The 24368-nt window shown below is 33.4% G+C and overlaps 1 protein-coding gene across 1 annotated transcript in view; it reads right to left on the bottom strand.

The window, feature by feature from the left end:
- dsb (debris buster) overlaps nt 1-24368 on the bottom strand; it is a 161680-nt gene that overhangs the window by 28051 nt on the left and 109261 nt on the right. Inside the window, exon 4 of the mRNA XM_068766038.1 lies at nt 16-107. Within this exon, the coding sequence (XP_068622139.1) occupies nt 16-107 (92 nt within the window). The remainder of the gene's footprint in view (nt 1-15; nt 108-24368) is intronic.

Below are 24368 nucleotides of genomic sequence, written 5' to 3'. Positions count from 1 at the left end.
AAAAATGTGTTTCACCCTGAAAATGATGTAATCCAGCCAGGGCACGAACGACAGGATAATACCAAGCACCACTGTACAAATGCTGAACATGATGACAGCCAGGCGTCCTGTGGACAAATATATGTAATTTAGTACATATGTTGACATATACAAATAAAAGAAAATAAAGCAAAACAGAACCAAATGTTAAACGTGTAGTATTCTGGTAGGTGACGACAGTCAGATGATGAATAATAGATGAATGAGTAAAAGATGCAGAAAAAGAAAAAGACGAGAACGCAGATAATATGTAGAAAAAAATTTTTTGTAATGATAGTCCACGTGTACCAAAGATAAGGGAAGTATGACAGGCTCCCAAAAACAAGTGCCAAAAATTAAAAAAATATATATACAAATACACCTATCTTCCAATTTACACGGTAGATACGTTTCCGAGAAAAACGTGTTAATCGAAAATTAAACATTTTCAAGTCAAAACCGTGCAGAGAAATCTTGCAGAAAATGCATAATTATGCTATTTAACAGTTTTTTTCGATATTTTTAGGTGTACACAGAAATAAAAATAAAATGCATTGACAAGTTAAAACATTTAATATATTACAGAAACACTTTTTTTATTTAATTACAATACATTAAACAGAAGAACAAAAAATAAAACCAAAGATGTTTTATTATCCTTTATCACTGTCAGAAATTACTCTCATTCTTTTTTTCGGAATCGAAGGTTCGAATTCACTTTCATCACACGAAGTTATTTGTGCCGATTCGATGTTTGAATCAGAAATATTTACATTATGAGAGATGGTAATAAAATCTAATAAAATCTAATAAAAATTATTAACAATGGCTTCGAATTTTTTGTGAAAACCGTGTAAAAGCGAAAACGTGTAAAACTAGTACCGTGTAAATCGGGGGATAGGTGTATATGAATATTAAATAAAAATTTTTATAAACCACTTTAATACAATAATAAAAAAAGATATAACTTCAAAAAAATAAAAATAATAAAATAAAGAACAAAATAATGATAGAAAAGAAATAAATAAAAAAGGGACAGTAATACAAATAATAGATGTAATACTAAAACACTATATCAACTGTCAGACGGTCAGGATTTAGGATTCCTAGGATTAGTAATATATGTCTTAAGTACTACTAAAACAGGTATTAAAAGTCTCTTAAAGAGGTTAAAATGTGCCGAAATAATAAAAAGTTGGAATCCAAAGATCACGGACGTTGTTGTAAATAAAAAAAAAAATCAATTTATTGTTAATAATGTAACTAAGAATTTGCATGTATTGTTACATAAAAATTTAGCACATATAGATATGCTATTTGTTATTAATATATATGCTAGAATAGGCACTATAATAACAGGCACTTTTTAATCGTCAATAAACATAAAATGTCGGCATTGTTGTCCATACTGCATGCTGCCTCCGGCTCGGAAGGCAGTTCTGCTGAGAGCCTGTTCAAAACTCAACAGTTGCTCTTTACAAATATAGTTTTATAAAGAGCGCACGACAATAATTAGCTTCCTGAGTGATCATCAAAATTTAATTCCACGCATTAACATCAGTATTGTATTCTTGAATAGATTAATATATATTTTTAATATTGGTTGTAGATCTGTCCAAGAATTTTATTGTACATACGTACACCGGTACCTATAAACTATTTATTTAACTTTTAAAGACAAAAATTAGGAGAAAACAGCTTCTTTTATTTCTTGTATTAACACAGAACGTTTTTGCGGACAAACTAAACATTATTAGAGATATATTGCAACGCAATCTAGTAATACGAGGTTTATTAAAAACTTCTCTCAAAGAATAATAAGGGAGGAAGTAGTTAAGATGGTTTTACTTTTAAATGTTATATATAACATCTGAGTTAGGTTCTATAAGTTGTTCTGTATTCAAATTTAGTTCAATATATAGATTTTAGTATCTAGTCAAATGACCACCTATATAAGGTGAACAAGTAAAAAAAAATGTTTTATCATTACAGTATTGTTTGTATTCGTGTACTTCAGTAAAAGAATGTCATAAGGTACCAATTTATTCAAATTGAAAATCTCTATAATGACATCTTTTAAGTTAAAGCAAGTGTTGAAGCGCCCAGATTTAAAAAGAGCCCATAACAATGCCTTAACGCAAGCTATTACATCTTGACTGTGTGATAGTGATCATATCTTAGATCGTATGCAGATGGAACCGTAAGGTAAATATCCCACGTGTGATACATACAGTATTTGCTAATATATTCAATTAAAAAAATATTTTTTTAATCTCACGTATTCGATTCAGTAGATAAGTGAAGAGGTATCATTAATTATGTGCGCTTGTTGAATGCTCATATGGTATTAATGCAATAATAGCTTGCAAATTCAAATTAAAAATATATTTAGTCAAGTAAGCATTACAAGTCCTTTTAACCCTCGACGGCCCAACGGCAAAAAGTTACATTGCCGCGCATTCGTGCTTGTTTTCAGAAACTTATGATTATAACAGTTAAAAATTAAATTACCGATAAAAATAGACTCTAGAACAGAGTTCCCTAAACTTTTTTGTGTCGTAGACCCCTTGCCATGTTTTTCCGTGTTAGGTAGACCCCCTACTTACCTGATATTGATTTCCTGTAAATTCTAACTGTAGTGAAGTTTAGTGTTAAAAACTTAAAGTAAAAACACATGTTAATTTATACATTTATTAATTGAATTTAAATTAAAACTACTCAAAATAAAATTTTGTATCTACTATACCAACTAAACCAATCTATTATATATTATATTAACATCATACAACTTACACAATTTTATAAACATATATGATAAATTTTTTACTTCATAGGTACTCTTATAAATAATGTAAATGTTTTGATATTATAAGACATTACGATGTGAGTAAATAGGTACTAACAGTGAGTGTTGAGATCCACTATCGTGGACCCCATTTTCATTTTATAGACCCCGGAATTTTTTTTCGCTGACGTAGACCCCTTGCAGGTTGTCATAGACCCCTAGGGGTCGATATAGACCACTTTGAGAATCACTGCTCTAGAAGGTGTTTATTATAATTATAAGTATTGGCTTTATAATTTTATTTAAAAAAAATAAAAACAAATCACGCCAGCGGGCCGCTACATTTTTTATGCTCGGGCGTGAATTAACATTTGCGGATGGTGGAGAGCTAAACTGTCAATTAATTTTAACATTATCACAATTCGACCACAAACTAAACAATTGGTCTTTTTAAATGGAATATAATGAAGTCATATACAATATTTTATCATTTTTATCCTTTTATATGACACACCGTAGGTGACCATGTCTCGGATCCAGGCAATATTGGTCAAAGACCTTCGTCGTACATTGCGGTATTTAGAACGAGAAGATATTTTTAAGCTTCCCAGGCGTATATATGTGTATATATATCCATACTAGCTGATCCCGTGAACGTTGTTTTTTTTTTTTTAAATTGTTTTTAATTAACAAATAAAAATTAAGGGTTGATCGTAGAGGGGTCAAAATTTAAGTCTGTATGTATTTTTGTATGCTGTATCAATCAAATCAAAGCTGAATAAAAACCAAAAATTTCATAAAAAAGTTAAAAAAAAATTCAAAGGTGAACAACCCTTATCACTTAGGGGTATGGAAAATAGATAGTAGCCGATTCTCAGACCTACTGAATATGCATATAAAATTTGGTAAAAATATATATATATGTGTGTAGCACAATGTATAGTTAAAAGTTTTCTTAAGGTTGACTAGGAAAAAATGCTACAAGGCACCATTTCCGCTTGCCTCATGTGTAAATTTTAAACTTTTTACTTTTTAAGATCGTGTAAAATCAGTTTTTACAAACGAAGACCCGTCACCTCGAGACTACGTAAGCTTTGTTCCTGTGTAGCTACATCACCGCTCTCTACGTCTTCATCACCGACGACAGTGGCGGCACCTGCTACATCACCGAATGACGCAGTACCTGCCCAGGGTAAAGGATGCGCTCGGGTCGCAAAGTTAAATTCAAGACGTGTGATTTTAATTCTACCCTCATTATTTTTAGGAATATTTCACCACTTACTTCTCAACGCATTTAAGAACGCTTGGTGGCCAGTACGACCACAACACTCTGAATCATCTCTGTTACTCCCAACGGTAATTTGAATTCGTACGCCATCATCATTCATCAGGCATTTCGACTAATTTGTGAGGAGCTTATTCGTGTACAGGATGTAGTTTCACTCCCCGTTAAACACGTATAATTTAAATATTTTCTTTTTGAAATAACAAGTGGTAAATTTTGTTGGAGTCGCTGTTAAAAGATCTGAAGACATGCATATTTCAAGACTTATCTCTGTACTCGAATACAACTGCGGTATGTAACCACTCATACATTACAATGAGGCTTATTTCTTGATAATATCGCATGTATGTGGTTGATGTTACTAGATGTAATCATTACAACTGTATAACAGAAGTTAGTGCTTTTGGTAATTTTTTTCTCGTTTAAAATACTCGTAAATTTTTAAAGAAACATATATTTATTTAATTTATGCTATAACAATTGTTTGGCTTTCACGAATCGAATTACTGGCCACTTTGGCCGCAATTGTTTATATCATTGGATATTTGCGCGAATTTGAATTTGAAATTCGAATTTCAAGGATGGTCTTAATTAGAACACTGTCATTGATGAAGTCGATGCTATTGCATTCTTCTTTTTTTTTTCAGCTGATGGATGATCACTGCAAGGCACCGGTTTTCTCCAAAGAATACCACAATGTCCAGTTCTGCGCTTCTCGCATTCAGCGACTTTCCGAGAACTTAATTATATCGTCAGTTCATCCAGTGGGAGGCCTGCCCACGCCGTGTCTACTGGCTGGTGGTCACCACTTGATAACGTTTTGGCCATCGGTTACACTAGCAATGTGCTTCACCCGCAGCCACTTCAGACAAACAATTCTTCAAGCTACCTGGATGGTCTTGGAAACTCCGAGCATAGTCCTCTCCATTGCTCTCTAGGTAACCTTATCCCTAGTCTAGTCCCGTCGTAAGTGACCACGTCTCGGAATCAAATGTCATCATCGGCAACACACATTGCTCACAGATCTTAGTCTTCAAATATTGCGGTATTTTGGACGAGAAGAGGTTTCGGAGCTTCCTGAACGCTGCCCATTCGTGTTGGATTCGTCGAGTGATTTCTTTCTCGAAGTTGGACTTACCAACTGTATCATCACCGTTACGTTAGGGTATTGCAAATTGTAAATAGGCTGTATAAATGAAAATACACTTCAATCGCCATCGGCTACTACCAGCTTACACGTATATTGGTGACTTCAACGTCAAGTAGAAACAGATATTATGTTAACAACAGATGTATGTTCAGGCGGTAGGCTTACCTCCTCCTAAACCTAATGTCCTAAGTTACTTACTTTAGGTTGTTTACTTTAGGTGTTATAGACAGACTTCTGTGCATGGTATGTCCGGAAACGAAGGAGAGCTGTTCACGTACTATATCAATGTCCGGTAACATACACGCCCAACCACTTCAGCTTACCAGGGACCTCATCGTGACCTTTTGAATTAAGGAACTGAACTTTTTGAGGAGTTAGGTTGGCTATTCTAAAGCCAATCCTGTCACTTGGTGGACACCATCCCGTTGAAACAAGTTAAGAAGATAAAATGACTTAATGTCTTATTGCCGCAGGTTGTCATTCACATGGATGAGAAAATAGCTTTTCTCTACCTAACGAAATTTTCCAACTAAGTTGGCTTACTGTGCCATGACCTGATTAAAATGAAGTGAAAATGAATCTATGTGACCGGCGAAGCGTAGGATACTTCCGAGCCCATCGCTTCTCTTAGAAAGTTAGCACTATTGTGGTGTTGAAACCGGTGAACCGCGCCTTAGGAAAGTAAGGTAAGGGGGGAGAGTGCATTAGCTTCTCCGTGAGCCTTTTTTAAAGGCCCTCGTTATTGGGGGCCCTATCTTTGAGATGGACGTCGTTTTATTTCATGTTTTTTCACATTACTTTTGCGCGTTCTTCTTGCATTCTTCTTATAATCTTTCGTACTTCATCTTTCTTTCCGCATTGCTTCCGCTTTTCTCTTTCATTCGATATCATTCATTCCTCACCTCGTTCCTCAGTTTTACATCTCTTTATTTTATACATTTTGTTCCATGTACATTTCATTTTTATTTTGCTTTATTTGCTATTTTATTGTTTACACTTATTCTTATTATTAACTTTTATTTCTATTGATTACTCCTTTATTTTTCTGCAAAGTTCGATTAATATTGATCTCTTTTCTTCCTACTTTATTAGCGAGGCCATTAACACCTCGCAGATCTTCATTCCTAACCGGCATTCGTCGAGCCGGAGTCCTCCGAATGCTGGACAGTGGGCTATCAGGTGGAACAAGGTCTGGTCCACGCATGGTTCACAGAAGCACGAGGGGTCCTCCTTGAGCTTACACCGGTGAAAGTACTAGGAGAACCCCCCGTGCCCCTTGAAGAGCTGGACCAAAACCGTGTCCACCTCGATACTGTGGAACATGCGATAGGCAGATTCTATTTTGTATCGCTAGTGTTTTTTTTTACAATATTTTTCTTCCGCTTTTACTAAACGCAGACAGTTGGGAGAGGGTTGCCGCTATTTGATACGGATCTTTCTTCTCCCAGCTGCGAGAGACGACAGCGTTTTTTAATCATTTGCAATATTTCTTACACAATTTTCTCTTATGGGTAAATACAGCTAAAATGTATACATATAAACAATACAATTTGGAAGTTTTACTCAATTATACATTAGTTGGTATATTATTTTATTTCAAGGAGCTGCCCCAGCGCTTACAGACCGTTAAATGCCTTGAAGTTTAGGACAATGTGCCGGGTCAATCTATCAAAGAATTCTGTCGTTGATTTTTTCTTGAGAAGGTCCGGTAAGTTGAACGGAGGTATATTAAGGTTTTCACATAAGGTCACGTGGTTACGTCTTTTGGATTCGAATCGGGAGCAGTGTCTGAGTAAGTCAACTTTTAATATTTTAACACATATTTATACATACACATTATCAAACATAGCCTAAACGAATTTAAAATATTAAGACGACATCACTGCAAAGGATTCTTGTCATTTAAATATTCGTCTGTGTAATAATAAGGTTTTTCCGTCAATTTATTTTTAATAAGAGTTTATTGGGTGTTTTGTGGCATCTTGTTAAAAAATATCATTACGTTTAATACAAAATTATTTATTAAAATGTCTACCAACCAATAAACCTGTACATCGGCTATAAACTGTTTTTTTTGCGATCACAGATGTCGTTAATTTATGTCCAGGATTTTTTATTAGTTTTTTTTGGATTATTTATGTTATGAACTTAAACAGGAAGAGATATTTTCAAGGTATGCTACCATAATTATAATTAAAACAATAATTATTACACTTCTGTGAAAATTCTAGAATACTGTAATAGGTAGGATAAATTCCAAACTGGCGGGAAACACATATCCTTATGTGAATGTGCTTTTTAACTTGACATAATATTGTCCGATTGTTCTGTCAATAATCGTTGTTGTTTTCACAGTTTTTTTTAAGGAATTTTTAAATATTTTCTCTACATACCTTCTCCGTATTTTAAATTATAAAAAACATTGTCTATTTTAAAGATAATAGTTATGCATGGTGTTTGGTGTAAATTTTTAGAAATGATGAATTTATACATAATTTATCAGCAATACTTTTTACGCCTAATTCCAATTATACTCTGTATATACGTCTGTCAGAAGTGACTGCAATATTTGTTACCAACCACAGCACTAAGTAAATATAATATAAATAGTCTCGCTAAATTTTGTACACCGTAATCATATTTATCATAAAGACACATTTGAAAAGTGGGTCGGCACAGCGTCGCGGTATGGTATAGAGAAAGTTCGACGAAAATTGTGACTTATGTCAAAAATTACACAGCGAAAACGTGGGAACTGGTTTAAACCTTTACATTTTCGTCGTTAACTTAATAGCAATCTCACGTACTTAAAGCGGGTACGTTGAACTTTGTGATTTTAAGTTCTCGGGAACACTGATGTATTTGCAAACATACTTATACGTACTAATATTTAACAAAGAACCGTATTCGGAAATATTGCGTATGGAATTTGGTAATTTTACTTTATTTCGTACATTAAGGAACGACGACAGTAGAGACCTCTATTAAAAGTTTCAAGATTAAGTTAAATTGTACTTTACAACTAGGCAAACGCAAAAATTCTCTTCTTTTTTCAATTATCTTTGGGGGAAGCCTATACTTTGCAATTAGCGTCCATCTGCTGAAAAGAAAAATAAGAAAAATTCTCATCAGCAAGCTCGGGATTTCTCTACGATTTAAAACTAGAAATGAGAGGATCCGTACATGAACTAAAGTGACAGATATAGCCAGGCCAACAAGGCACGTAGAACAGTTAGCTGCTGAGACCTTAATGCTGTGGAGTGGAGACCACGGATCCACAAGAGCAGCGTAGAACCAGGTAGACAGGTAACCTCGGTAAGGCCTCGCTGGCGTATTTGACGCGAAACTAACGGATTGTCAGTTACAGTCGCAAGAAAAAAAAGGAGAAAGTAACATCGCCTCGCTAGTTAGTCGAGAGGGAAGACGCCAGATCCCAGAGTCCTGTAGGAGAATAATCGGAAAAGTAATATAAGAAATAAGACGTAAGTCAATAGAAGAGAGAAAAATATTATGAACATACAGTATATAACCAACATAAAAATTTTAATTAGAAATGAATTCCAGTAAAGGATATAATTATAATATAAGGAATGAAATAATGGATACAATAAAAATATAAAATTTGTAAAAAAAAGAACAAAAAAAAAAAGAATCGTTATCCCATATATAAAAGGTAACAAGGTATGGAAAGGAATGGAAGGGAACGAGAACGACAAAAAACGAATGAATGAAAGATCTTAAGAATGGCAAAAGAAGTGCTTACAAATAACATTATTGTGTGAAAATTCCATTTACATAACCTCACTGCTTACACATAGCAAGGGAGCACAAGAGGTTCCATAAAAAGGGAAGCCATAAAATAAAAAAAAATTAAAAAAAACCTTATTCAGGTCGTCAACAGATCTGGATTTATGTAGCTTTCAACCGATTCTATTTGAAATGTTTGTCTAAAATAATGATAATAATTTCAGTATAGTTTCTTAATATATTTTATCCTTTTTCACCGCATACTTTCATCATCCTTTTTCGATATTATTATTTGACCGGAGGTTACATCGACTCTTCGTGAGCGCTTATTTACGTCCATAACAGAGATTAACAATTGACGTCAACCCTCACAATGGCGGTACGACATCTCATTTATTTATATCATTTTCCTCTTAGGTTCATTCACAGTGGCATGTGCGTCAAGACGATAATGTCAGGAGGGTCAAATTTCAACGAAAATATAATTAATTTCGGCAACCCGGTTTTGGAATCATACAACTTAAAATATAAATACAAACGATTTGAGAGAAGTCAACGACACTACTACACTTTACTCATTGTCGTCATTAATATATTCAGCTCTGGGAAGTCCACAACTGAACATAGACTTCTTCCATAGATTTCCAATAGAACTGAAAGCGTGTCCAGAGAAACTAGCGCGCAAAACAGATGGCACAGCGTAGAATAGCAAATATTTAATGGAATCAGACGCTACCTTGCGGAAGTCCATCCTAAGTAAGAAAAGGACCAATATTTAGCCACTTCCGCAACAAACTTCGTGCAACAAAGTGCAATGCAAATAACACAACCGCCACCGCCAAATTACTCAACACGTGTTTCTCCCCTCCACGGGTCATCATCAGGAGTTATGTTACACCGATTAGTGCCAAACAAGCATGTGCGGAAGTGGCTAAATATTGGTCCTTTTCTTACTTAGAATAGCAAAAGCGGCGTTGAACATCCAGAAGGTTCCATCTAGAAGGTGGACAGAAGCTTTGTTGAGGTAAGGAAGACCCTTCATGCAGGCTGCTTCCTGAATGAAAATCTCAGGAGAAGATCTATTTCCAACAGTGTACATCTTACGAAATCAAGACATTGATGATGACGAAGTCGAGAGAGAAAAATAGACTGAATTATGGAATGAAGAACTGACTAACAGAGATTGTAAAGAATGGAAGAATAATATAAAAATAATAAAAAGGAAGTGAAAAATTTAATAAAGAATGTAAATCCCTGTTCCCAACAAAATAGTGGGTGGAACCAATAGCGGGAGCTGTTAAAAACCTGATAGGCCTTCGTTCAGCCGTGGACGTCCTAAAACTAAAATGTCGATAAAGTTACTTTAATAAGGCGACAGTTAAATCGCCAAAAGCCTTTGTAAAGCCTTCGATCAATTTGGTAATTTTTTCATGGTATTCTTATAGAAAGAAACAATATTAAAATTGCTACGAAAGTAGTACTAACAACAATTTGTTTTTCATGTAAAACACAGAATAACAGCTGTCAATCAAAAAATCGCGTGTCAACATGTGTTAAAAAAACATCGTGTACCATATGAAATTAACCACTGTGCTATTTCCGCTGATTTAGTGGCCACACACGTTTTTAATTTGTTAAATTAAAGAGTCTTAATTGATGAGAGCGGTAAAGATACCATCAGCTCCAGTTCTCCTAACCATGGTCGACGCGTGCGGTGGTGTTAAGACGAAATAGATATAATCAACCAGACGATGCGCAAAGGAAATAGATCCTAAAGTTCAGATTTTAAAGTTCAGAGTTCATTGGCAAATTGAACGAGGTTAGCTTGATGGTCTACTCACATTTATTGGGATAGAGAGATAGTGTACATTTATTATTATAATCTTCATTTAAATTTTTGTTGGATATTAGCCTTTCGCATAAATTTCTAATAAGGCTCGATTCAGTTTAACATCCTTCGCTGAGCTTGGTATGGTCTCCAATCAAGAATCTTAAGGCTTCAGCGGCAAACTGTACTGCACGCTATCTATCTATTATTTTTATTATAAATAGTTATAAAAGACCAGTATGTTTTATAACTGATGACCAACATATATAACAATGCTAATTACACAACTGCCACCGTTAAATCACTCAACACATGTTTAACCACTCCACGGGGAATCTTCAGGAGTTCTGTTACACCGATTAGTGCCAAACACAGAGTGTTATGCATTGTTTGCCGCATGCGCATTTATCAGCGGGCTGGCGGGCGGTGCACTTTGTTGCAAGACTACCACTGCATGTGCGGGAGTGGCTAAATATTGGTCCTTTTCTTACTAAATATATCTGAAAAAATTATCATCAGAACTTACTTTCTGAAGTATAAGTAATGTAAAGATGATGTAAAGAATGTAAAATATAAATTGTAAACAAATAAAAGGAGAAAGACAAATATAAATAATGAAAAATATATTTAATCTGATATTACAATGTTCCTGCTCCACACAAAGAAGTTCATGTTCCCTACACGATGCCCTCAAAAATAAGAGCTATAAAAAATTGCATTCAATGTGAGAAGTCCTTATGTATGTGTTTACTTCAATTTTAATAAGGCGCAGTCATCATTACTAGTGGGGGCTGGCAGGAAATGCAAATTATAATTTACGACTCTCGTAACTGCTCGGGTATTTTCAGGTATATAGATCTTATTAACTTCTAGACAAGCATCAATTAGTGGTTATGGGTTTTTATAACAAGAATTTCAATCCGTAATCGCAAAAATCAAAATTTCAATTAAAACTTGAAACTGAATTTTTTTAATGAATTTAATTATATTGAAACTACAAGGGTATATATATTAAATCGAAGCTATTTTTTATTAAAGGGTTTATTTAGTTCGACCCGTACGGAATTTGTTTATTTGGGTCAAAATTAGAAATTGAAATTTAAGCACCTTCCCGTTGTCAGATAGATCTGAAATTTGGTACAAATATTTAATTTAGATGACAATACAATATAATAAAATCAATAACATATAAATCTAAGATGGCCGCCGACACAAAATGGCGGATAACATATTTTTCCTTAACCCCCTCAATATGAGTATCAAATGAAAGGGCTACACTAGTAAAACACGATGATTATGTCAAAATTTAAAATTCAAGATGGACGCCGTTCCAATATGGCGGACTAGGTACATATTTTTCCACAACCACCACAATATGGGTATCAAAAAACCGTTTAACTTAAAAGTTTTTTAAATGTATTTATTTCTGTATAAATACTCTTATTCCTCGATTTACACGGTACTTGTTTTACACGTTTTCGCTTTTATACGATTTTCCAAATAATTTTTTTTGTTATAATAACCGATTTTATTACCATCTCTCATAATGTAAATATTTCTGCTTCAAACATCGAATCGGCACAAATAACTTCGAGTGATGAAAGTGAATTCGAACCTTCGATTCCGAAAAAAAGAATGAGAGTAATTTCTGACAGTGATAAAGGATAATAAAACATCTTTGTTTTTACTTTTTGTTCTTCTGTTGTAATGTACTGTAATTAAATTAAAAAACAGTGTTTCCGGAAATATAAAATATTTTAAATTGTCAATGCATTTTATTTTTATTTCTGTGTGCACCTAAAAATATCGAAAAAAATCACAACTGTTAAATAGTAAAATTATGAATTTTCTGCAAGTTTTTCTATTTACACGGTTTTCACTTGAAAATTTTTAATTTTCGATTTACACGTTTTTCTCAGGAACGTATATACCGTGTAAATCGGGGAAATATACATATATATTCTTGAAATTATCTAAGTTATTACGAAAAATAGTTTTTATTGGAATTGAAACGTTTTTGAGAGTAATGTCCTTTACGATGTTATTCGAGCGAAATTTGATATTGGCCGTCATCATTCAGGCTGCAATACGATATTATTCACGTGTACATTTCTGCCAACTTTCACTGCAATAGTTTTTTTTACGAGTGACATTGACTTAGTTTGTGATAGATTCTTTAAAATAAATTATGGTAATAAGACGTCAACGTAAATATTTTCATAAATAAGAACGTATCGAACATATTACCCGCGAATAATATCTTACTCGCTCTTACGACTCTTGAGTTTTTGTTGCAGAATTACATCGTAATAATGGTTTACCGTTAGAGCTCCTTCAAACTATTTTCGTAAAAGACTTTTATTGCTTTTTTGACATAAAAAGTCTTCGTTTTACATTAGAAAAAAATTCCAAAAAAAAAATCCCAAGATGTAATACTACCTGTAGATGTCAAATTTGACAGAAACAAAACAAGGCCTGAAAATAGAATAATACGGGTTTATTCGGTGATGGCGACGATATGGTTTTTACAGCACGATGGCGTATGTCTCACGAGTACTGAAACAGCGGATTTATTGCGAATTTTCTCGGACGTAAAATTTCAAACGTTTCAACATCGTTGTATTCATTTTAATCGAGGATATGTTAAAGATAGCATACACAACATACAGGGTGATATGTTATATATGTAATAGCATTAAATCAGTGAATGTACTGTCATTTGTTAATTTAATATGTAGTACACCCTATTCCACCAATGACGCAGTCAACTTAAATTTTCTGACACGGTTTACATTAGACAACGATGGTTGCCCATATAACGGCTCCACAGTACAGACTTTTCACCACCTACTCAGACACTGTTCCCGAATAGTATCCATACGTAACTACCTGACCCTATGCGAAATATTTATATATCTCCGTTCAAGATACCGAACCTTTCAGTAAAAATCTACAGCAGAATCTTTTGACGAGTTGGCCCGACACATAGTTCTAAATCTCAAGACATTTAACGGTCTGTAGCGCTTGAGCAGCGATTTCAAATAAAATAGTGTACGAACTAATGTATAATTGAGTAAAACTTCCAAATTGTATTGTTTATATGTATATTTTAGCTGTATTTACCCATAAGAGAAAATTGTAAATAATAATAAAACGCTGTCGTGACATGCAGCTGGTAGAAGAAAGATTCGTATCAAATAGCGGCAAATCCTCTACCAGCTGTCTGCGGTCAGTAAACACGACAAAAAAATTGTAAACAAAACACTATAGCGATACAAATGAGAATTAATAAAAAGATATGGTTTATATAAAAATTAACAATCCTAAGTAAGAAAAGGATCAATATTTAGCCACTTCTAATCTTGATTCTTCTAATCTTAATTCTCTTTAATCTTCTTTCTTATAATCTTCTTCTTTGGCTAAATATTGGTCCTTTTCTTACTTAGGATGGACTTCCGCGAGGTAACGCCTAACTCCATTAAATATTTAACAATCCTACCAAAACGTAATTAATTATTTTAGTTATTGATATTATTAATATTACTAATATTTTAGTTATTCGTATTTGTATACGTCGTCGTGGTTGACTTCTGTCTTCGGCAAAAATTGTCGGGTGCTGGCGTACTCTACGATATATGAGCCGACCTCGTTTCTAACAAGACTTGTTTGGTTTCAAATCGCTGCGTATTATTTTGCATTATGCTTGCCTCACTGTCGTCGCGTCGTCCGGGGATTCGAGCATGTGTCTCAAGACGGTGCGGTGTTTTAAACAACCTGGTAGAATTGTTTTGCAGGTGGAGATATCTACAATTAATTAATTTATAATTTAGAGAGAGATTAACAGGCAGTGACCTGACCTATTGCCCAATTTCAACGTGACGTTGATTTATGGGACACACCTCTCCAGTATAGAACCTAGCCCAATATCACCGGACCTCCTCAAGAAAAAGTCTACAGCAGAATCTTTTGACGAGTTGGTCCGGCACATTGTCCTAAACCTCAAGGTATTTATAGCTCTGTAGCGCTTGAGCAGCGAATTGAAATAAAATAATATACCAACTAATGTATAATTGAGTAAAACTCCCAAAATGTATTATCAATATGTATAAATTTTAGCTGTATTTACTCATAAAAAATTGTAAAATAATAATAAAACGCTATCGTGCCTCGCAGCTGGGAGAAGAAAGATCCGTATCAAATAGCGGCAAATCCTCTACCAGCTGTCTGCGGTCAGTAAACACGACAAAAAAATTGTAAACAAAACACTATAGCGATACAAATAAAATAAAAAGATATGGTTTATATAAAAATTAACCATTCTACCAAAACGTAATTAATTATTTTAGTTATTGATATTATTAATATCATTAATATTTTAGTTATTCGTATTTGTATACGTCATCGTGGTTGACTTCTGTCTTCGGCAAAAATTGTCGGGTGCTGGCGTACTCTACGATATATGAGCCGACCTCGTTTCTAACAAGACTTGTTTGGTTTCAAATCGCTGCGTATTATTTTGCATTACACTTGTCTCACTGTCGTCGCGTCGTCCGGGGATTCGAGCACGTGTCTCAAGACGGTGCGGTGTTTTAACACGTTCACTGCGGGCCCAATTTTGAAGAACTTTCAGCTGGTGCGGCTGAGGTCGAATCAGCCTCAAACTGAACTTCCTAGTAGTGCGGTTGAGGCCTTTTCTGCCTTATGTTTCGGTTGAATGTAAACAGCCGCCGCACTAGAGAGAAAACACGAGTTTTACGCGCCGCACCAGTGCAAAGTCTACCATGAGGCTGAATCGGCCTCAAGCCGCAGTGAACGTGTTAAACTACCTGGTAGAATTGTTTTGCAGGTGGAGATTTCTACAATTAAATTAATTTATTATTTAGAGAGATTAACAGGCAGTGACCTGACCTATTGCCCAATTTCAGCGTGACGTTGATTTATGGGACACCACTCTGCTAGGTGTAGTACCTAGTCCAAGATCACCGGACCTCCTCAAGAAAAAATCAACGGCAGGATCTTTTGTCGAGTTGGCCCGGCACATTGTCCTAAACCTCAAGGCATTTAACGGTCTGCAGCGCTTGTGCAGCGACTTGAAATAAAATAATGTACCAATTAATGTATAATTGAGTAAAACTTCCAAATTGTATTGTTAATATGTATAAATTTTAGCTGTATTTACTCATAAAAAATTGTAAAATAATAATAAAACGCTGTCGTGCCTCGCAGATGGGAGACGAAAGATCCTTATCAAATAGCGACAACCCTCTCCCAACTGTCTGCGTTAAGGAAAAGCGAAAAAAATATTGCAAAAAAAAAGCACCTGCGATACAAATTAGAATTATTAAAAAAAGTCCAAGATCATAATGATAACTGACACATACTTCCCAAGACCTTGATTATGTAGTCGATCTACCTAGTGGGGGCATGCCCACGCCACGTCTACAGATTCGTGGTCACCACTCACACACCTTTCGATCCCAACGACCATCGGATGTATATTTCATATTTCTCATATGAGAAAGTATCATATAAGAAATTTAGATATACTTCATATAAATGAAGTGAAACTTGTGGTTTGATGAGTACATTAAAACTATTTATTTATTTATTTAACACCCTTTATACAATGTATGTATTGTATAATGTCGAACTTAATACCGAAAGCTTTCTCTACCAGTTATCTGTTTGGACAGAGATAAATTAATAAAGCTAGGTGAAACAAGGTAATATCATGAAAAGTAAAATCAAATTGATAGAAAAATAGTCATATATAAACACCTTATGTACCATAATATATGTTTAAATATCAACATACATACATACTATTTATATAAATATAATAAAATTCAATTATCGTGATGGTTCCGTTAGCTTGTCAAGCGACAGCTGTCGAACCTTTGCTTTGAATGCGCAATTCCAGATCATCCTAATACAGAGGTGAAGAATTCCAGAGAAGAATAAATTGTATTGCGAAGAAGTAAAGTCAGTACTATGGAGGACTTCTAAGTAGACAGATTACCAATATAAAAAAAATATTTATTTATTTAATATTCTTTATTGTACACGATAAGATACATAATATATAGATACAATAATATACAGAAAAGTACAATGGGCGGTCTTATCACACAAGGCAATCTCTTACAGACAACCATAGTAAGGAAAAGATAAAAGTACTTATAAAGGGTAGTTCATGTGTACAAAAAAAATACATATTCACAAACAAATGAACATAAATATACATAGACATACATACTTAAACATACATACATACGTATATAACGTATATACTTATAATATAAGGGGTTTTTGATTTTTTTTTGTATATATACGATTAATAAAAAGTTGAAACAAATTAACTTTGCTTGTGCTTGTATATATATGGACGGTTGGAGTATCGTTAAATAGAAGACATTTGTGAAACAACAATAGTATTATGTCATTACATACAAAGTGGGTACAAATCGACATAATGGCTAATATCTATATGCATAAAAACACACATATCTTCCTTGGTCACGGATCTTTAGAATAATTTAACTAATGTAATTTATATTTTTTCTTATAAATTTCATAATTAGGAGAGGATTTAAGATAAAGAATTGTTTATCTTTATGATATGACGTCATTAGAATAAGGATAATTGTTTCATACAACTATGATGGCCTTGTTTAAATGCAGATCCTGTAATGATATCGCTGTCCTTTCCATTGAATTTCCGTATTTTTACATGCAACTTTATAATAGTGAATACAGTGAATATACAGGACGATTGGTTATATTAGATGGATCGGAAAGTAATGTCGTTTCTGTCGACATACAGAAAAACAGATTGGTTTTTACCACTCCGACATTGATTTTGTATACTAGATGGCAAAAGGTTGATAACGAAGGTGAACATATTGCTGATTGGAAATAAAAACTTGTTATAAATGTAGTCGTGTGGATTTAACTTAAGAAAGCGACATTACTTGCCGGTTCCCCTAATAGATATAAAAGGTTTAAAGACGAGAATGTATTGGTCAATTTCTGCCAAAATAAATTATAGTACAGTCTATCCAAAAACATTTTAAAATCAATTAATATTTACCATCTGTCTCTTCAAACTTTGTACAGCCAGAAGTCAAAAGTCAGAAAGTTCAGTCAAATTCCAATAGAAAAAATAGATTAATATCACATATTTCACAGTAATCATATTATCCAAGGTGATCAGAAATAGGTGTGAAGTGTTTCGTTAAAATGACTTTTAAAGCTTTTATATCAATCACCCTGTATATTTAGCATGTTTATTTATTTAAAATCTATTGACTACATATAAGTATAATAAAGTATTCTACATCTGTCAACCCTAGGATAGATGAGAGTCATATGTTGACTGTTTCCTTTACCTAGCGTTATATGAAAACCTTGGCTATATTTACAAGAATAATGACGTAAGAACGGTTGGAATAACAAATAAAAATAAGCCCTAGTTATATCTTTTTCTAGGCTTCTTTTGTAGTATCAGATACGGTTTACAATATAATCCCGTAAAACGAACGCTCTTCAAAATATTCGCGGCAGACGCAATAAGAAGAAATAAGAGCTAAAATGTAAAGATTAATGTTGTAATATAAAATTGCAAAATAGAGGTGAAAAATAAATAAGCGAAAGAAATAAACGGTAAAAATTTAACATCCGCGAATACTATAACTAAAAGTAGAATAAATTTGAAAATAATATTAATAAAGGTATGAGGAGAAAAAAGAATAGTCGAACATAAGTGAAAATTGAATGAAAAAGAAAGGCAGAAGAAATGTGAAATACAAGGTAAAGTACAAAAGATCAAAGGAGACTACTACAAGAGAGTCGGCTTAGATTGTACGGACACTTAAAGAGGAGATCTCCTGAACACATCGGGAATGTCGCTATGGATCTAAACATTTCTGGATCCAGAAGAAGAGGAAGACCGAAAATAAGATGGGCAGATACCATAGCGAAAGACATAACTACCTGCAAAGTTTCCGCGAACAACGTGTCCAACCAAAGTGGAGAAAGAAGATAAGGAAAGCAGACCCCATGATCAGATTGAACTAATAATGCTCGGGAGAGAGAGAAAGAAAATTCGAAAGGTCATAGAAATGAAAGGAGAGCGCGAAAATACAAAATTATGTGAAATAATTATTAAAAGATAAAAAAACGATCCTTTTGTTCCAAAAGATACGGTACAAGAGGTCCCCATAAATTTAATAATTAATAATTAATTATGATTATTGTATACGCTACCCATAATTTTAATTTCGAATTCGAAACATCTTTATTCAAGTAGTATTACATGCACTGTCGAATCGTTAGTATCTTTTAACATTACAAGAAGGTCAATCGTTATGTTGAACAGTTGGGAAAATCCGGACAGAATCACAACATTTAAATGAAGTTCAACAATATTCTGTGCATTCATTATAATATCAAACATGTAAATAAGTTAACTAAAGTTCTACGCAATTAGATAAAGTTATAATATTATATATTTAATACCAACGACTTCTATCAACTATGTCGTTGGTGAGTAAGAAAAGGACCAATATTTAGCCACTTCTGAAAAAATTTTTCGCATTGTTTGCCGCATACGCATTTATCAGCGGGCTGGCGGGCGATGCACTTTGTTGCACGACTACCACTGCATGTGCGGAAGTGGCTAAATATTGGTCCTTTTCTTACTTAAGATGGACTTCCGCAAGGTAACGCATGATTTCATTAAATATGTCGTTGGTGCACGGAAGCGCCTATTCAAGCCGCATCTACTCGTGTCTTATTTTTGGTCAACATTCGAAGCCTTTCTGTTGTAATGATCACCAGTTGACGTGATCACTGCCACTTTAGCCGAGTATTTCTATATATATTACAAAAACATTTATAGCATACTAACTAACATTTTAATATATTTATAGTAAGTAAAATAAAATTATACTTTGTAAACTTCGTTAATGATCATGAAAAGGTTGATAAAAATATAGGGTGGGCCATAAATTTTTGCACTTTTGAAACATGATTTATTTACCGTAATTATCATTTATTAAAATTTATTTTTTAAAAATTACGAATTTAAATGATAATTACGGTAAATAAATCATAAACAAAATAGCATTTGTACTTTTATTTCTACACGTGTTTCAAAAGTGTAAAAATTTATGGCCCACCCTATACATTAAGATGGTGCCAGCTGGAACCATAAAGTCCAGAGGCTTCTGATTAGGAAGCGTTCAGAACCTTGGCTTTAAGATAAGGAATACCATTAAAGTGGTTCAATTTACTTTCTATAGAATTGAACTCTTTTAAAGTTAGTTCTTCACGTGTACATATGCTCAAATGAATCTATATGTATAATAATATAAAGAAATAAATAAAAGGCGGTCTAAGCCACCCATCACGCGCACCAGGAACACAGGACCCTGTTTGGAAGAGCCTGAGATGGTGTTTTATAACGAAATTTATTTACGTATTTGTTAAAAGCTATTTCTAAATAAGTAATGTACTTAGTCTTTATTTCATTGGCGAATATAAAGCTCAACGAATCCGCTGGCTTGGTCACTTGGAGCGAATGGGATCGGATCGGAGCGTGAAGGTAGCGTACCTGGAAAAACGAGGGGTCGAAGACCAGTGGGTAGACCCAGGTATCGCTGGATCGATCGCGTTGAGGCAGACTTGCGCGAATTGAATGTCAACTAATGGCTGACGATGGCGCAAGATAGGGGAAAGTGGAAGTCTCTCGCTTCGGAGGCCAAGACCCTCTTTGGGTCACTGAGCTAGCGGAGTAGTAGTAGTAGTAAGTACTAAGTCTTTATTTAGAATACTTTTAATATTTATACAAATAAATAATCCTATTATTAAATACTTTTTATAGATTATGGCGCTAAAATTAGATTTAATTGTTCATCCTCAGCCCCTTGCCTATGTAGATTATGTATAAATATATATAGCATCGATATACCACCTTATGCCAATAAGGTAACCATTAAATCAGAGATACTTCCAAAACTAAAGAAAAAAAATCGACTCATGTTTACTACCTTATCTTATATATGGCTGCCAGGCATACATTTACAATAACTACACTAAAAATAAAATACAAGTGCGCCAGAGAGCGATGGAAAGGAGTTTACTGAACATATAAAGATATCGGAAAAGAAATACAGAAATAAGGTAAACAACAAAGATAATAGACGCTTTGGAATATTCTAAAAACAAAAATGAAATTGGGCGGGTCATATTGCATGCATGGACAAGAAAAAATGGACACCTGGCAAGGATCAACAAATACAAGATTAAGAGGTAGACTAAAGGAAAAATGGATTGATGAAATAAAAAGAAAATCTGGTGAAAATTGAATCACCATAGCAAAAGACAGATGCGGAGCAAAATGGAGAATGCCTTTACACGTAAAGAGATCCATGATTATTTATGATTTAAAAACATGAATTTTGTTTTTGATTCTTTTTAACATTTTTAACATTGAATTTATTTATTAAGATTGAAATTTAAATTTAATGATTTTTTAATGCATGCACATATTACATAATAATTAAACATATGATATGCTTCTTTAATATATTATTCATTATGAAAATAAAGAGGATATAATAATAATACCGCCTAATATCTGAGAATGGCTATATCAAAGCTTATTTCCTATGAAACTTATTTAACAATTTAAAGTTTATTAACAAGAAACTAATGAATACACCAAGTGTTTAAGTTTTTTGCTTGTCGTAGTACAATTAATAACAACCGTATATCTTAATGGCGTATTTAAAATAAAATAATGCTTAATTACAATGATCATCAATTAAAAAACAATTAGGATTATACATGTGTAATTGTTTGTCGATCAATCAAGTTATTACGATGTCTTTGCAATATATTATCTGTGCTGTTAATACTAAAGACTATTTTATTATAATTTCCTGTATAGATATAAATCAAAGTGCCTGTAACACAGGGATTTTTGCAAGAGATATATGTACAGTACCCCGCGACAAAGAAAACACGATTGACAAAACTTCACATATGTAGTGTGCGACAGAGATAACGCTCTACGAAGCCGAAATTAGCCGATTGTCTCTTTCCAAAGGTCGATGTGCACTATTTATCGCCGGATACTGTATATAGATATAAGAATTTTTTTAATATTTTATTATCTGGTACATTAAAATCTCGTTGATGTCTGGCTGGTTTTGACAAATAGATGCCATATAAAAATAAAATTAGTTTCGTTCCATTTTCAAATTTTTATACCTATCGCCCTTGTCGAATTTTTATTGCGAGTATTGTATTATATTGTTATTATGTGAAATTATTACTATATTCGTTTAACACAGCTAAGCATTCGAATGAAATTTTTAGGAATTATTTTACATGAACCCTAGTAGCTTTTAGGACAGGTTGGCAAAAAAAATATATTTTTTATTCTACATCACATAAAAAATAATTTTAATATTAAACTTTCTTAAAGAAAATTTCGTCTTAATAGAGTTATTCTGAATTTTATACAACAACGATTTTCTCTTTAATATATTATTCAATTGATTTGAGTATAAATTTCCATATATTGTATCATTACGTTCTCTGAACGAATGAGATGTTTTCAAAACAATCATAAATTTTCAAATATTCGTTCAACTGATGAAATTTATTGAACATACATTTAAAGGAGCAATAGTATAGCAGTAAAGAAATGAGACTTGCGTTCGTAAGTCATGGGTTTGATTCCCGTGATACCAGGTGATACAGTTTTATATAATTCAAACTTTGTGCATTAATTATATTTGTTTGCCACTGCTCACAAATAATTTTCCATAGAATGATCAGCAGCGTTTTGCATACCATAGTAATACACTGTGATCGCCAACCCGCCTGTTAAGCGTGGCGATTATAATATATCCCCCTGTAGATATATCAAAGGAGGCCTGTTTTGCACTGTCTATAGCCTGAAACGACGACACGGAGGTAAAATTGATAGGTATAGAAGTTTCTCACCTCTGTACCGCGTTTAATCGATTGGTAGCACCCTGTATATATTGAATTTTCTATTTTATACACTTTTGAAAAAGACGGAATTTTATGTTGCACCGCGACATTTCGCAATTACGTTTCATGTTAAATACATCAAATATATAGATTAAATAATCAATGTATGAAAGACAAGTGATCGCCAAAGATAGTAAGAGTTTAAAAAATATTTAACATAAATCCTGAGGTCTCATTGCAGTTAAAAAGAAATCCTGAAATCAGATTGTAATTAAAAAAAAGATTGTTAGAAACGATGACATTTAAAAGGACTCCGTTAGATATGATTACATTACATACGTTACAAGAAATAATTGCATTTAGACGGAGATGACAAGAAATAAATGTATTATCAAAAAAGTAAATAAAAATTCGTTGCTTTTAATAATCGAGATTTAATTGGAGTTAAAAAGAGACTGTGGGATTTTATTACATTTAAAAAGAGTTCGCAAGAGATGATTCCATTTATATATATAGATGTAAGTTCAAATTGCAGTTTTGAAAACGCACATTCAAAAATAAATCGTAGAAACAAATTATAAAAAATTGTGAGATCTGATTAAAAAATATCTCAGAAGATGATTGTTAAAAATAGATTGTGAGATATTATTTCATTTAAAAAGAGGTCCTTAGTAATGATTACATTTAAAAAGAGTTCGCAAGAGATGATTCCATTTACATATATAGATGTAAGTTCAAATTGCAGTTTTGAAACGCACATTCAAAAATAAATCATAGAAGCAAATTATATATAATAAAATCGTGAGATCTGATTAAGAAATATCTTAGAAGATGATTGCTGTTAAAAAAGTTTAATAAGTATCGAGGCAGTTGCAAAGTACAATGCCCGTCCGTCTCAACCGGCACTAAGGTCATTGCTACAACTGCCTCTCAGCTGACTGGATTTTGACCACATAAAGTGGGAACTTGCGCTCCTTTTTCAACACATACCTACGAATAAAAATTGATCAGTTATAGGTTTAAACTAGTGATTACCAAAGTGGTTTATATCGACACCTAGGGGTCTATGAAAACCTGCAAGGGGTCTACGTCAGCGAAAAAAAAATTAGGAGTCCATGAAATGAAGATGGGGGTCCATAGACTGGACATCATTAGCCTAGGAGATTTAAGATTAACCCTTACAAAATTGACTTGATTGAGCGAATTGAAATTGATTGAGCATCAGGTTCATCCTTCTCACTAAAAATATTGACTTTATTTTATTTATAGTTTATTTTATGTTTATTTAATGTTACGTATATTTTACGTAACAGATACAAAATTTTATTTTGAGCAGTTTTAATTTAAATTCAATTAATAAATGTATAAATTAACACGTGTTTTTACTTTAAGTTTTTAACACTAAACTTCACTACAGTTAGAAATTTACAGGAAATCAATATCAGGTAAGTAGGGGGTCTACCCAACACGGAAAAATATGGCAAGGGGTCTACGGCACAAAAAAGTTTTAGGGAACTCTGGTTTAAACCTTTAAAGGTGTGAATGTAAT

Source organism: Battus philenor, unplaced genomic scaffold, assembly GCF_028537555.1.
Source record: "Battus philenor isolate CCGP_79_NKW_IND1 unplaced genomic scaffold, ilBatPhil1.0.hap1 SCAF_20, whole genome shotgun sequence".
NCBI classification, from domain to species: Eukaryota; Metazoa; Arthropoda; class Insecta; order Lepidoptera; family Papilionidae; genus Battus; species Battus philenor.
Note: the sequence above shows the minus strand (reverse complement) of the source record. Positions and strands in the feature narration are given on the sequence as shown.